A 15,596-nucleotide genomic window follows, 5' to 3' on the forward strand; every position below is an offset into this window, starting at 1 on the left:
GAGCCATATCTGATGAAAATAACTGTCGTTTTTTACCCTTCTGGTCAAATATTGCACTGCAAACATCAATAACAGATTTGATTTCTCAATGCTGGCAAATGACCATGGTATTAGCGGGATAATCCATGGCAAGCTGTGCATTAAATGATTTGAGTTTAGGTCGGGTGTTTCCTTGCCTCCACGGTGTCCGTTAAAATTTGTTTAATGCACATCTAGTTGTGGATTATCCCCTACTTAACAAACATGACCTTACTGCAACGTGTTAACAGAAAACTTTTAAAGCAGTGCTTTTGGGAATATGAAATGCGTAGCCATAATCAATCATCGTCATGAACCTAGAATAATCTTAAACACCTGCCTGTATCTCCAGCCAAAAAAACGATTGCTCTCATGACTCTTCAGGCCATCAATTCTCGACACCATCACAGACACCTGAGGCCATGCCAGGCCCATTGGGATAAGTGATGGCGTCGCTTGATATGTGATCCAAGAGGTGCCAAATGTCTGGGAGCTGATCTCTGATATGTCCTGACAGCCCATTGGAACACAGTAGAAATGCAGAAACTTCCCACTGATGACCAAATAAATGACGGGGTCACATGTTGTGTCTTAGTCAGTGGCGCAAGCTAATAAACGGTAGTCTTAATTCACAGCTTGTGAAACAAATTACAACAGTTCTTAGAGGATGGGCGTAGAAGAACCTACCATACATAAGGCATAAACAGATGGATACGCAAGTGTTTTTACAGACCTAAAGGAGGCTATCTATACAGACAGCAATTTATAAACAATTTATTCCTGTGATGGCAAAGCTGATCAGCATCATTACACCAGTCTTCAGTGTCACATAATCCATCAGAAATCATTCATTATATGTTGATTTGGGGCCCAAGTAACATTTCCTAGTATTATCAATATTGAAGTTTTGCTGTTTAATGTGTATATATAAAAAAATCATACAAGAACTTGACAACAAATGATATACAAAATAATGTCAGAAATAGCATGTCATCCAGAGTGTAGCATGTCAAACTGCAGGACACTGCTGTAATTGTTTGACATGCCATGTCAACTATCCACTTAAAAATAAATAAATAAAATACCTTTTCTTTTGGCTCTGTTTGCTAAATTGAATAGAAATTTCTTGCTGAGCTAATCATAAAATAGAATTGGGAGTGTCTCACCTACAGAAAGATACCGAAAAGCTGCCTCAAAATGCAGTCAAAAGTAAATGCAAGTTAGGTTTATTCTTTGACACAGAGCCATAGACTGACCACAAGAACCATAAAAACAATTAGTTATTTCATGCAAACTAGTAGCCTACCTTTTCTTGCTCTTTGACATTCAGGCATCTGGGGAAAGGATCCTATATAATAACTGCCTATTTGAGCAGGAGATAGCGGTATATAGTGCAATGTGGGTATCAGGCCTTTGGCCCAGACTGCCTTAATGGGTGCAACCATGGAAACCAGAGGACATCTATTACAAGAGTGCGGGGCCATCTAAGTGTACTGAGGGTGATTAACTCACCTGTGGCTGCTATAGCTGAGAGTAGGAGAGGGCAAGAGATGATAGGCCTGATGAGAGGCTATAGGGAACTCAGATAAATGCACACTACCATTTCCACTCGGATTCATAATGGTTATATAAGAGAGGCCAAGAGAGGAGATGAACCACAGGAGTGAGACGGAAAGAGGAAAAAACAAAAAGAGTGCATTAAAAGTGCCATGTTTTACTCACCACATCTATTAGGCTCTCCTGGATTCGGCTGAGAGTAGTCCTCAGTCTGCTGCTGATCAAACCCAGCCCAGAGGATTCATACTATAAGAGACAGCAGAACACACCCGTGAGAAAGAGACTCCCTTGCTTTTCAATCAGACCACTGGAATACACACACTCAACAAAACTGAAATCCCCAAAGCCCCAGAATGCACACACATCTCCAGGATCATCTCCAGGAAACCACTCAATACACACAGCTCCCACAGGCCTAAGTGTGGTTCATGACTTATGTTCAATAATTGCAATTTAATTTTTCATTAAAAGGGAAGGATGAATGGGACTGCTAAATCCTCCTGTGATCGTTCACTGGAAATGTATTTACAAATGTCTTTAATATGCAATAGATCTGACATTAACGACAGAACGGCAAACATCAGTTAAACTTTACTATGGGAACAAAGCAGTAAATCTCTAAATAGACGGCGGTAAGAACTTTTTTAATAGAGTAGCACTGAATTTACAGTAGATATAAAAAAGAATAATACTGTACATGACTTCATAAAAGGTTTGAGGATTAAAAGTATAATCCTTAAATCCTTTTCAAACCACTTTTTGTGTAATCCAGTTCAAGATGCAGAATCAATAGTTAAATCTTTATTTGAGAACACCGAGCTGACTATGATTATAAATGTCTCACCAGCATTTGCAAGCAACACAAAAACATTTGACAGAAACCTCCCATTAAATTGAGTTCATAATATATATTATAATGTAAGTAAATTATTTAAAAACTACACAAGTGTAAACACACACACACACACAGAGTGCAATATACATACAATACATTTGAGCTGGGTATACAAAAAGTTCTCTAAACATCTTGCAAACAAAGTAGCATGGAAACTAATCTACATCAAACCATACTAGTAAAATAAATGACATTTCAGTGAATTGACTAAGGAAATATATGAAATATGAGTAAGGGGGTGAAAACACAGCACACAATGGCATATGTACTGCCGACAAGCTCCACACTGCAGTCTTACCCAATAACCAGGGATTGTCTGTCTGGACACACCGGGTTGAGAGCTTTGTGAAGGCAGAGATGCAGATTGGTAGTGCTTTGCATTGAGAAACAAAAAGGAAAACAAAATCGACACAAAGTAAATAATGAAATAGCAAAAAAGCCTGCTTTTTGGAGATTAACTAAAGATATGTGCATTTATGGAATTTACCGGGAATTTAAACCAGTGTTAAAAGCTGCGAAGTAAAAAATAAATTACACTTAAGAAAATCATTGACTTCCAACCATATTTGTGCAACCGCTAGGCCACAGCAAAAGTACAGCCTGGCATTGTGCAAATTAACTCTTTCATTTACATGGTGAACAAATGGGGGGGACAATAAAACTGCAGTCTTTTTCTGACTTTAACATTTTTTCAAAGTTTCCAAAGGACCCATCTGTTAGCGTGACAGTTGCATCTTCCCATCCATTGCTAACCGTAGCTGCAACACTTAATGAAACCTACTTAGGCCTTTCCCTATACTCAAACACTTCATCATCCTGGAGGTGATCCATTTTCAGATAAGCCACTTGCATATCGTCCCCCGTTCTTTCCATTCATTGCCTTTAAGCTAAGTTATTAACTTGAGGCAAAGAGCAATGAATGCCAAGACCAATGCATCTTAAATTATGTGCATGGCAGAGCTGATACTCTGGCAGAATACAATGGCGTACAGACCTTTCAGATCCTAATGTTGTTCATTACTAAATGAAATGGCGCAATACATAATCTCCATCTCCAAATGAGATTGAATGTCTTGTGTGTTTGGAGTTAGCCATGGGTGAAAGTGAATCCAAATGAGCATATCAATTCCAGCAGCTTTGTAAATATTTGTATAAGTAATGATATTTACTTTTTTTTGTCTCCATAGGCTTTTATACGAGACCGGCTGCCTCTGATACTGAAAGATACTGTTATTCATTTGAGAGTTTGAAAAGTTTCCATTAATGACAGAAACCCCTCTCATGCTATTTCTCTATCTGTCCACTCAGAACGAGGAAATGAGATGTGTTGTTTCATTTAATGTGCCTTCAAAGCTGTCGGGTGGGTCACAGCCAAAGCGCTAAACATCACTGGAATCTGACAGCTGATCTCGTAGTCTCCCTCAGAATATTTGCTGCTGGATTTGGTCAGGATGGACTGGTGGTCAGCACTTAAATATCAAAGGTTATACACCACACTGTCATTCAGGAAGAGGGCATGAGGAGGAAAAAAAAAAGTGTTGCCTTGGCAAGTGTGAATTGAATCTCTCTTGTTCGCATTAGTTCCCATGAACAGTGGGAAGTGGCTTTCAAAGTCAAAATCTAAGGTGAAAACTTGCACATCAGCAAAGACAGGTTTTTAGAAATCAATGAAATCCAGATCACTCTTGAAGACTTATCAGGAGCCTTGTCTTGATGTATATATATATATAGAAGTTCAATTCTCCTCAGGGCCCCCTCATTTCCTTAGGTTTTTTTTTCAAAATGGAATGATCTTGTTTAGGAATGAAAACATCACTTATGATGCTAAACCACAAGTGGAAACCAAATGGAGTGCAAGGACTTTTCTCCAGCTCTATAGTGCACAAGGGCACTGGCCTCAATCCCCCAGCACGAACGCATTTACTTTTGATTTAGCACTGGCTCTGCACAGCAAACAAACAATTTTTTTGCAAAGCATACAGAGTGCAAATGGCATACTTCTGTGATAATATGGAAATAAAAATGTCAGAACTACTGTCAAATCCCATGACAGAAACACTATTTCTCAGTTTTTGAAGGACATACAGTAGACTCCCATTGGTTATGCCAATCAAAGCCTAAACTGATGGGATGGTTACTAGATAAGTTTAGTCTTGTGGAATAGTTCTCATAATGTCAGGATATCAGTAATGAAACAATGGAAATTTGTATTTATTTTTTATTTATCCTTTATTTTACCAGGTGATGTTCCATTGAGATATTCAAATCTCTTTTACAAGGGAGCCCTGGGGGAAAATGAATAATACTATTGGCACACCAAGGAGCCAACTGCTCAGTTTCTTCTTCCCAAGGAGAAAAAGGTCATGGCATCTTGAAGTCTACCTAGAACAAACATCTTTTTGAGGGTGTTTTAGGTGCTAAACAGTGACCTAGACAAGTAAGGGCAGCTGTGAAACAAATTGTTAGACGATGTGGGTGTGGAGGTCTGTTTGCAAGGTCTGAAATTCTCACTTATTTTTGTCTTTGACTCTCAGTGTGGTTGCAAGGCTGCCGAAGAGTTTAAGAAAGTCCAAGAACAGCAGGAGGCCCTTGTCTTTAACAGGTTCAGTCAGATTCCCTTGGGCTGCCTCTGCCAAACCAATAGCTTTATTATGGCTTCCACTGCTGTTTAATAAGCTTGCCTTCTTCAACAGATTCTCCCAGCTCACACAGTTCAATGCCCCTTCAATGGCACTCTCTCTGCACTCAGGAATTCATTTACACCTGCAATAGTGTTCAAAAAGCCTATGACACTATGAAGTAGAGGAGGCAATCCTAAAATTCTTGAAAAATCAACTGCGGCGCGTAACGCTATCAAATCACTTGCCAAATTGGCGGGTTACTTATTAACTTACTTTGCTGGTGAAGTTTGTGTAAGCCAAATCTGCTTCGATTTAGCACAAATATTTAACTCGTGAGTCATCGTTATATATTAAATACAGAGTATTGCGCAGAATCTGCGCATATCTGACTTACTTGAACAAAGACTTCACTACGCAACAAATAACAGCGCGCTTGTTCATTTGCATTGAAGCAATAGCGAAGATTAGCGAACATCCTATATGTTTTTGATGTTCTTTGTACTGTATTGATCTGTCCAACTAAAATACATTTTTGGTGATGAGGATGAAAGAAGAAGGGAGGAGGAATGACTACTATATATATGTGTGTGTATATATATATATATATATACACACATATACAGGAGTCATTTGAAGTGGATCAAAAAAGTTCAAAGTTGTTCTAAGACAAGAATGGGTATTGTTAAAAATTCATGTAAAACTTTGATGAAAGGTTTTGATCCACTTCAAAAGTTCACTACTGTATATATAAGATGTGACGTAGTTAATCTGGTTTATTTCTTTCTTTTTCTTTTGGCTAGTAGAAGTTCTGAATGGCTGAATGAAAAAGTAAATTTCAAACACAAAGGTCTGACAAAAAGCAGGTCCCAACCTAGGGTAGGTTTTATTATTCCAGTAACTTTTGGGCAGATTAGGTGGCATACGTTCTAAGGCAGTGCACAGAAAATAACCAGAGCGCTCTGGGGCGCTCAATGAAAACTCTTTCGATGTGGCATATTGAAGATAATTGAGCTGCCATCTAATTTTATTTGGCACGGCTGGGCTTTCAAAACTGATAGCCAATTCATTTAGCCTAAAGCTGTGTTTATTAAAGCTTTGAGAACAGTGGTGTGACAGCACTAGCCTAGATAGAAAGATCTGCAATGAAATTACAATTTGAGAGAACAATTTTCTCTCGATACTCCCTCTAAAATATCAATGAAGCACATTTATCCATTTGTGTATGCACGTATGCAATGTTAAGTTACAGTAGAGTTAAAATACTACAGTATATACAAACCTGCAAAGCTGCATACCATTGAAAAGATTGCGAATTCGTTCCGACATTTACACCTTTCTTTGATGTTCAGAGTACAGCTTCCTGAGTAAAACTCTAAGCTTAAACACTTGCTCACATGATAAAGGAAGTAATTATAGAACAGTGCCCATAGGGTTCACAGACATTAGAGGGAAAAACAATGAGTGTACCGGTAGGCTTTTCATAATGAACAGCACAGCAAGGATCCAATTGTATATAATAAATATTTCATAATGTTAAGTATTAACACCGAACATGAAGGAGAACAGCAATGCTTTAAAATGCATACCATGTCATTACGGCCAAAGAAGGTGTAGACGGCATACAGGTAGTAATCAAAGAGCTGAGACACGCAGTGGATGACATCAAAGGCAATGGGCTTCAGAATGTTCATCATCTGCATGTATTTCCCTATAAAAGCAAAATGAATCATGAAAAATGTGAAATATATAAGCAAGGCAAACAAACAAGGTTCACAGACTGAATATAAAACCACAAAGATTTAGAAAAGGGAAATATGAATGCAAATAGTACAATTGTTTGGCAAATGTCCTATTATTCAAAGCCCTATTTATTCAAAGTCATATTTAATAGAACTATTTTGAAAACGGTCTCTTGTTTTGGACCCCATTGACTTAAAAAAATCTTATTTTGTGTTCTGTAGAATAAGAAAGAAGTGAATATGTTACCAGAAGGTGTTTAATCAATTTTAACATCTAAATGTAAGTAGTATTCCTGCTGACTGTAGCAAAAGACGTCAGCGCTTTTATCAAAACACCACAGAAAAACTCACACCCATGAGTTTATGACAGCATCTTTTTGCAGTTAGATTCTGTTAGATTCAGAAGTGAACATTTACAGATGAATGGTCACTTAGCCATTATCTCGTTCAACACATCAAACACACGTTCAAATGAACCTGAAGAGATGAGCAGACACATGCTCAGAATGGAGTTAATGACCGGAAGCTGAAGCAGAACACTGAGTCGAAGTACGCACCTCTTTCATAGTAATTCAGCTATTAGACTGTTAATTAGAGGGCAAACTGCAGTCCCTTGCTTAGGGTCAACTTTATCATGTACCACCGGTCTAGCACGGGTGTAAGGTCAAAGGTCAATTACTCACCGACCAGGCGAATCACGTTGAGGGTGGTGTTGGTAAGGATGGGGGCATTGGCTCGGTTCAGATTGTAGTCGGACCTCTTCCGGCTACGAAGTGTCTCTCTGGACACGCTGATTAAGGGGGAACAGCAGGGACACACAGATCCAGGATGAGCATTACAGTTTAATGAGCTTCAAAACTGAAGAGTCTCATTCACACACTTCCTTCATTAGCCTGGGTTCAGATTTAACCGAAGTCAGTCTCCTTGGTTTTGCAGAACAGATTGCCTGATTGAGTTGCGTTAGTAGTTAGTCGCTGGAAGCGGTTGACCAATCACAACACACTGGTCCAACCAACCAACCAACCAGAGCACATTGTTTGTTTGTTTGTTTAACTAAACAGAGCGTTAACTGACAAACTGGGAAGAGAGGAGCTGCAACAATGTCAAATATGCATGAAAACCTATTCTAGTAGACCCCAAAAACAAAATCAAGACTTTGTAAAAGGTATTAATATGGCCTTTTTAATTTCCACTACTGGATATTCAGGGTTCAGTAAAAATTATGCTCAACTAACGGGACTTGTGGCATAAATTAACTGCATTGCAATGTCATATACCCTAAAAATATTGATTGAAACCGCTTTACAGTTCAAATAATACACAAGTAATAATAATGTAAGTGCTTTTATAAAATTATAAGCTATACATTTCTGCTTTTAAATACTCTTAAAATAGCCCCTCTTCACTTCCATTGTAAGTACCTCACTATAACCTCCATTTTTTTATTTAAAGAAAATAAAGAGCGAGACAAAATTATTTCTTTGGTAATTAACATTATGTCACAAATTCTTCACAAATTGACTGAGCTTTACTTGTATTGAACCGGAATATTCCAGATGTATTCTAAAAAGTCATTGAAGTCACAGATTGTGAGGGGGAGTCACATCATCACATTTAAGAAACCTTATGTCATTCTAAATATGCAAAACAGTAGATCCCTCAAAATGTGAAGTCTCTAACAATGAAGTGTCACAACATGTAATGCGGCAGCTGATTTACTGCAGGGAGAACTGTCAGTCATCTTCGTGAGGAACAAACAGGCTTTAAATATTCATCAGGGTTCACAGTTTAATCACATTCCTAATCATTCTCTTGATTTATGATATTTCTATCACACTTAGACACGGAGATCAAGCCAAGAGGAATTAGGAAATGCAGGGGAAAAAATGCTCATGTATTCGGCAAAACAGCCACATGGATTCTGAAAGCAGCCATTTAAAAAATCTCCTTGAGACCGTTTTATTTAACTTCAAAGCTCTGAATGGCTCTTAATGGGAGCCTTGTGGACTTAAAAGGCTTGTTCTTCATAAAATAATTAAAGCCTTTCTCCCTGATAAGAAGCTAATGATAGCTTGTGTGTTCACTGTACACTGCATGAATTTAAACTAATTCAGCTGCCTGAGTGGGAACATGAAGTCCACAAATGATAAGTTTGCTGCCTCCTGACCTTCCCTTTGGTTAATGAACCGATTCACGAGCGACCTGAAACTACAGCACACTGCAGTTTATAAAAACATGCCTTTTTATACTTGATGAACAAGCGTCGGCAATCATACCATGCATTTCTAAACTGAATGTTGACATACCAAGTCTGTGGGCAATTGTTAGCTGATCTGTGTGACGTGAGCTGATGACTCAGTACTGACCTCTTCACTGGAGCGTCTCCTGTCTGTTCATCTACATAGTCTTGTTTCAGCTCCTCAGGTACATCGCTGTCACTGTCGTAGTCCTGATACACGCTCTTTTCCAGCTCATCTGACTCATACTGCCGAGAGAGGAAATGGAACGAAAAAAACATAAATCATAACAGCCGAACATTACCATTCAATATTTTAGGGTCATAAGATTAAAAAAAACTGAGACATTTATAATGTTGCAAAAACTTCTATTTCAAATAAATGCAGTACTTTTGAACTTTCTATTCATCAAAGAATTCTGTAAAAAAAAAATGTATCAAGGTTTCCATAAAAATATTAAGCAGCACAACTGTTTGATGATAACAACATTGATTATAACAATTTCTGAAGGATTAAGATCTCAAATGCAGCGTTGGTGAGCATAAGACAACTTTCTTCAGAATAAAGTTTAATTATATAGACTTTAAGATGGTTTTAGATAGCCTCCCAGCCTGGTTATGATGGTCTGGTTTGCTGATCTTGGATATTAAGAGAGTTTTTTTCAGTTGGTTGACCAAAACCATCTTATCCAAGCTAAGAGACCAGCCTTAACCAGTTAATAACTGTAAACTAGTCTAAGCAGCTATTTCTTTTTATCAGGGATAGCAGATAACTGATGTTTAAAAGCAGAGAATAAACAAAGCATATCACAAAACTAGCACAAAGATTCAGCCTTAATTCTCTAAGGTTCAGAGCTTGACTTTAGTGTTGTAAATGTACCCGTGTCAAAACCGTGCTGCAGATTCAACATAGATAAATGACAACTCAAACAACTCCTACGGTCCGTAAGGATACAGATTGAATGTAAAGTTGATAGACGCCTGACATTGTATCTAGTTACTAACAAAACAGCATGGAACACAATGAGCTTATATGCAAAACACTTTGTTCTCTCTCAGGGTAAAAGCACTTGTACCAAGGGCTCACACACTCTCGGTCATAAACATACAGCATTTGTTTTCATTACAGAAGCATCATCAGAGATGCCAAGCACATGAGAGCTTTCTCTTCACATAGAAGTAATGGCCTTTGTCAATAGTTATAAGGACAATGAGCCACTTAATCATCACAAAATATTTACGCATCAAATTTTCACTCCCATTTACAGTTATAATCGAAAATATTCAAGCCCCATTTCAAATGCCAAAGGTTTATTGGCAAAATGTACAGACTTTCAGCTGTTTGCAATTAACAACACAACACAACACAACAAATGTTTCACGTGGTTTCCCCAAATTCAACTGAAAATGCAACTTTTAATGACTTATGCAAAACAGGTGTTGTCTCAAGCACACCCGATGCAACTAATCAAGGGCTTCATTAGTTGCACCAGGTGTGCTTGAGCTAGAACACATGAAATATCTGAACTGGCTAGGTTTCAGACACTTGAAACATTTGTTGTGTTGAGCTATTTCAATTACTTTTGTGTGATTTGTTAATTGCAAACAGCTGAAAGTTTGTAAATTTTACCAATAAACATAATTTGCAATGGGAGTTGAATAATTTCGATTACAACAGTTTTTTCCTCTTTCAGTAATCAGTTTGGCAAGCATCTAACAAGAATATAAAAGTAACTGTAAACCATCATAAAATGCTTGTTTGCTCAAGCCTGATGCCAAACAGCACAGCATAAATATTGTTGAAATGTGTTGGATACTATAAGAAAATACTGCAATAGAAAGGACTCTGAAGCTATCAAGAGGTTAGATGGTTTAGAAATTAGTGGAATGTATCCAGGTATAGGAGATGCAATGAAATTTCAGCCACAATTTTTTTTTTATATATTGGATGAAAATATCAAATTACATTAAATACATTTTTTAATTAAACAAATTATTTTTTGGAAAGATAAAATAGGCTACTTTAAGAGATATGACAAACAAAGGCCCGGTTTCACAGGCAGGGCTTAGACTAAGCCAGGATTAGGCTTTCAATTATGGCATTTAAGTAGCTTTTATACACAACCCTTAGAAAAAAACATTACTGTGTGCATTTTAAGACAAGACAATGACATATTTTAAGATATGTCAGTGCTAGTTGCGTTCAGTGAAAGCAGCTTAATCATGCATTTTAGTCTGGGACTAGCTTAAGCCTTGTCTGTGAAACCGGGGAAAAATGTCTTTGAAATAAGGCTATATTATAAAACATATGCATTTACTGTAATTTAAATGATATTTAAAGTATTTTTAGAACCTATAAGTTATTGTGAAGTTTTGAATGAATTAAACGGGACTGAAACTACTATATACCCCATTAGAAGCCAGGACATCCTCGGTCTCCTCTTCCTTGTTGTCGATCTGCATCTCAAAAGGATTTCCTCCCTGCAGGTACTGCTCAAACAGAGAAAGCTCCAGCAGCTCTGTGGATTCTGGCTGCCGGCTGGGAGATACTGAGGGAGAACGACACTGACCCATGAACTTAAACTCCTGGAAAAGAGGGGAAAACAAAACAGATTGATCAGATTTCATATCATACAGATCAAATAACTAAAAAGTAGGCACAGAGAATTTTGCACCTACACTCGTTGATTAAATATGTTGCTTTTTCATATAGTGTATATACATTACCGCTTAAAAGTTTGGGGCAGTGAAATGAGAAGCAAAAAAGCATTTACATGACAGTAAAGACATTTAAAATGTTCTACAAGATTTGTATTTATAGTAAATGCTGTTCTTTTGACCTTTATATTAAATCAAAGTATCCTTAAAAAAATTTTTTTTCACAGTTTCCACAAAAATATTAAGCAGCACAACTGATTTTCAACATTGATAATAATAAGAAAAGCTACTTTGAGCAGCGAATCAGCATATTAGAATGATTTCTGAAGGATCATGTGACACTGAAGACTGGAGTAAATTCAACTTTACCCTCACATGATTCAATTACATTTTAAAATATAAAAAAGTTATTAGAAATTCTAAAAATATTTCACAATAATGCTGTTTCCACTATTTTTTATCAAATAAATGCTCAGAGACTAAAAATCTGAAACACTTTACAAATAAGGTTTCATTTATTTATGTTTCATCACTTTAGTTAACATGAACAAAGAATGAACAACACTTCTACAGCATTTATTAATGTGAGTTAATGTTAATTTATTTTAAACATTTTCTAATACAATCAAAAGTTGTATTTCTTAACATTATTTAATGGACGGTGAACTAACATGAATAATCAATGAACCACGATTAATAAATACTGTAACAAATGTATTGCTCATTGTTAGTTCATGTTAGTTAATACATTAAATAATGTTAACAAATTAAACATTGTTAAGTGTTACCAAAAAATCTTACCGATCCCAAACTGTTTATTTATTATATAAATATTGCAACCAAATAATGTTTCCCTTCGGTATCAGTGGAGACCTCGGGGTTGCGTAAACGTCCGAGAAGGAGATGGAAAAGTAGCTCTATCTGTTCTGCTAAATTTTGCATTTATGTTTTCATTGGAAATGTCCTTCCGCAGAATACTTTTTGCAGAATTCTGCAAATAATAAGAACATTTAAAAAAAGAACAATAAGCTGCAAGGGTGAGAGTGCAAAAGCTTCGAGCAGTAGCGCTAAGTGTCCTAAAACTTCTCACAGTTAAACCGCTTTGCACATCAGAGCTCCAGCATGATGTCGTTATGCAAATGTGGCTTATTAAATAGCACCGCTGATCATGCCATTCACTGATGTGCTTTTCAACGCCGGCTTTCTCTACCACACAAACCAGTGGCATTTCTTTGAGAAAATACCTGTATGTTCTGCACAAAAACAGTGTAAAAGGTCCATCAGAGAACAGTTCACCGAGCGAAAGACCCTGTTTAGCATATAATAATTGAAAGAGATGCATTTCGGTTTATTCGTCAGATACTCTCAGGTGAATATACTTGCCTTCCAGGATGTAATTTGTTTTGAGACGGATGACACACTGACTAGGAGAGAAAACAGCTTATGTTGGAATACAATCAGTGATGATGCTTACCCTCATTTATCAAGTTGTCAAGCCTTTCCTGAGATTTAAAATGCATATAAAAGCGTCCCTAATACGCCAAGTCTGGGAAATATGAAGGAAGATGATCTACAAAAACGCCATCTATTTGGTAAAACCACCCACTGTAGACGTATCTTATTTCCTGCAATGGGTCACATAAAGAACACTTTTTGACCCATTTACCATAAGAATTGGACTCTAAACCATGCTCATTATGCAGGAACGTGTGTTGATACGCCTTTGGCTTGTAGCCATCTGAAGCGCTGTCGTTTCAAAGCACGCACAGAACAAATACTCTCCGGCTCATCTTCATATGCAAATGTGAAATCTCAAAAGACTGCCAGCGATGCCAGTTGGTCCAGATCAGTCATGAATAAAAGTCACATCGCTGCATTTCAATGTCTTATCTGTGGCGTTAGGACTTACGTGGAGCTGGGCAATACTGAAGTTGGACTTCACAGGGCACAACTCCCAGGTTTCATTTTCAAGAAACATCCGCAACTCCTCCAGGCGAGTTCTGCAAGGGTACAAAGAGAAAAGACAAGAGGTTGGGCTTGTGTCAAGTGAAGACCCTTTGCCATTCAACTTATTGAAAATGAAATGGGCTGGCAAAAACGGTTCAAGGAGAAGTCGATCAGTGAAGAAGGTTATAGGTAGTGAGGATGATGAGTGTCGATGTGGCCCGCCGCCAGACAAGGTCAATACCAGCAGCCTTGTAGAAAATGTCTACATCAGAGTGGAACATTATAAAAGTCCATCACTAATCTCTAAAGAACATACCGGCAGTTCACACGATCACAAGTTGATATCTAAATCCAAATAAAGTGCAGCCGGCGACAGGGCGTTTGACATTTGAAATGCCAGCTCTTGTCACATCTTCAATCCATGATATTTTTTAAATGCATCAAATTTAAAGCACTTGAAGGAAAAACGGACCGGTTTTGTCCTCTAAGCCAGAGGGCACAATATATATTGTAATGGCACAATGTGTTAATGGCGACGCAGTGACAGCAGAGATTAAGCATTCAGAGGACTGACAGATAATCGCTTTATGGATGCCATCCAACTGCTAGAATAATCAGAAATAATGGAAAGATGTCCTCTTTCAATGTCCTCCACCTCATCGAGCAGAAAAGGTATTTGTACTGCTGACTAGAGCAGGGGTTACGGACATTTCAGCTTTGTTCAGACGAACAGTAAAAATCTGATTTTTGGGTTTAAAAAAAGTACATGAAATCAGAAGTTTTTATGATTTTGTTGCGCATACTAAGTGTGCAATATTTGAACTCGGTCCGAATATGCTCTCTCTCTCATTACTCATATAGTGAAATATACAATATTCAACATGTAGTGAATAAGTCAGCAGTTTTGGACAGTATGTGCTTGAATACGTAAAATCACTTTGTCATTTATGTTCTTTCACGCATCTTGCCATTTCAGCACAATGATAAGATGTCATGAAGGATATGAGCAGAATGAGGCACATTTTCCAGTTTTCATTCCTCTCAATGACAGCTACACACAGTTGTTGTCTCTTGGCATTGGTTTGAGACACTTCATTACTATAGCAACTGATGTAGATGCACCGGATAGAGCACAAAATCAGATTTCAACACTTGCACAATGACAATGTGGACAATCAGGCCTGCAGATGAGATTTGAAAATCAAATCCAATTTGCCGGAAGTGTGAACAAAGCCCCTGTTGCCTGTCCTCTCATCATTCAAGCCACAATGCAGAGACTAGAGTATGTGACAGGTACTTCAACAATTTAGCATTCTAGATATATATTCTAGCAAAATACTGAGATACAGATGATATCCACAGGCAACCACGTGCCATGCTACCTTTTGAGCTACAGGAACACTGTGACATTGACAACATCCAGATTTTTTTATGCATGTTTGTAGTGTTAACCTATTTGCATAATTTCTTTAGTCAATTAAGCACTAAAACAATTCAGACAGCAAGTACAAATAAACAACACTATCAGTGGCCACAATACAGTTCTGCAGGAATGAGTTCTAAAACCTGGAAAATAAATTTTTGGGAATTCCCGTTCCATTGCCCAGAAGTCAACTGGGTTTTTAAAATGGGTTTTTGTTTAAATGCTTGAAATAAGATTAGCAAAAGCTCAAGAAATGTTCACGTTTTATTCTACGGCAAAAGATGCATCAGAAATACCAAACTCATGATTTTTTAAAAGCTTTTACATGTCTTGAAAAACACCTTTGCTTCCAAGTGGCTAAATGGGATTACAGAGATTGTCTGGGACATTAGACATCACACTGAGCAGTAAAGCTGATCTTCTCAGTAGTAGTCTGCATTTACAGCATTGTCATTTTTATTCTATACTCGGACTCTTGCAAAGTATTCTAACTCAAGCTTTC

The 15,596-nt window shown here is 37.5% G+C and overlaps 1 protein-coding gene across 2 annotated transcripts in view; it reads right to left on the minus strand.

Annotated features, from left to right (window-relative positions):
- Positions 1-15,596, minus strand: part of vps50 (VPS50 subunit of EARP/GARPII complex) — a 138,975-nt gene that overhangs the window by 45,954 nt on the left and 77,425 nt on the right. The window contains exons 17-23 of one of the 2 annotated variants that reach the window (XM_084422758.1): positions 13,634-13,724; positions 11,476-11,652; positions 9,197-9,315; positions 7,514-7,620; positions 6,678-6,799; positions 2,769-2,843; positions 1,741-1,821 (exon numbers count right to left, since the gene is read on the minus strand). In XM_084422758.1, the coding sequence (XP_084278884.1) occupies positions 1,741-1,821; positions 2,769-2,843; positions 6,678-6,799; positions 7,514-7,620; positions 9,197-9,315; positions 11,476-11,652; positions 13,634-13,724 (772 nt within the window). The remainder of the gene's footprint in view (positions 1-1,740; positions 1,822-2,768; positions 2,844-6,677; positions 6,800-7,513; positions 7,621-9,196; positions 9,316-11,475; positions 11,653-13,633; positions 13,725-15,596) is intronic. The other variant, XM_084422759.1, reaches the window with a different exon arrangement.

The sequence above is a fragment of the Rutilus rutilus genome, assembly GCF_951802725.1.
Source record: "Rutilus rutilus genome assembly, chromosome: 11".
Classification (NCBI taxonomy): domain Eukaryota; kingdom Metazoa; phylum Chordata; class Actinopteri; order Cypriniformes; family Leuciscidae; genus Rutilus; species Rutilus rutilus.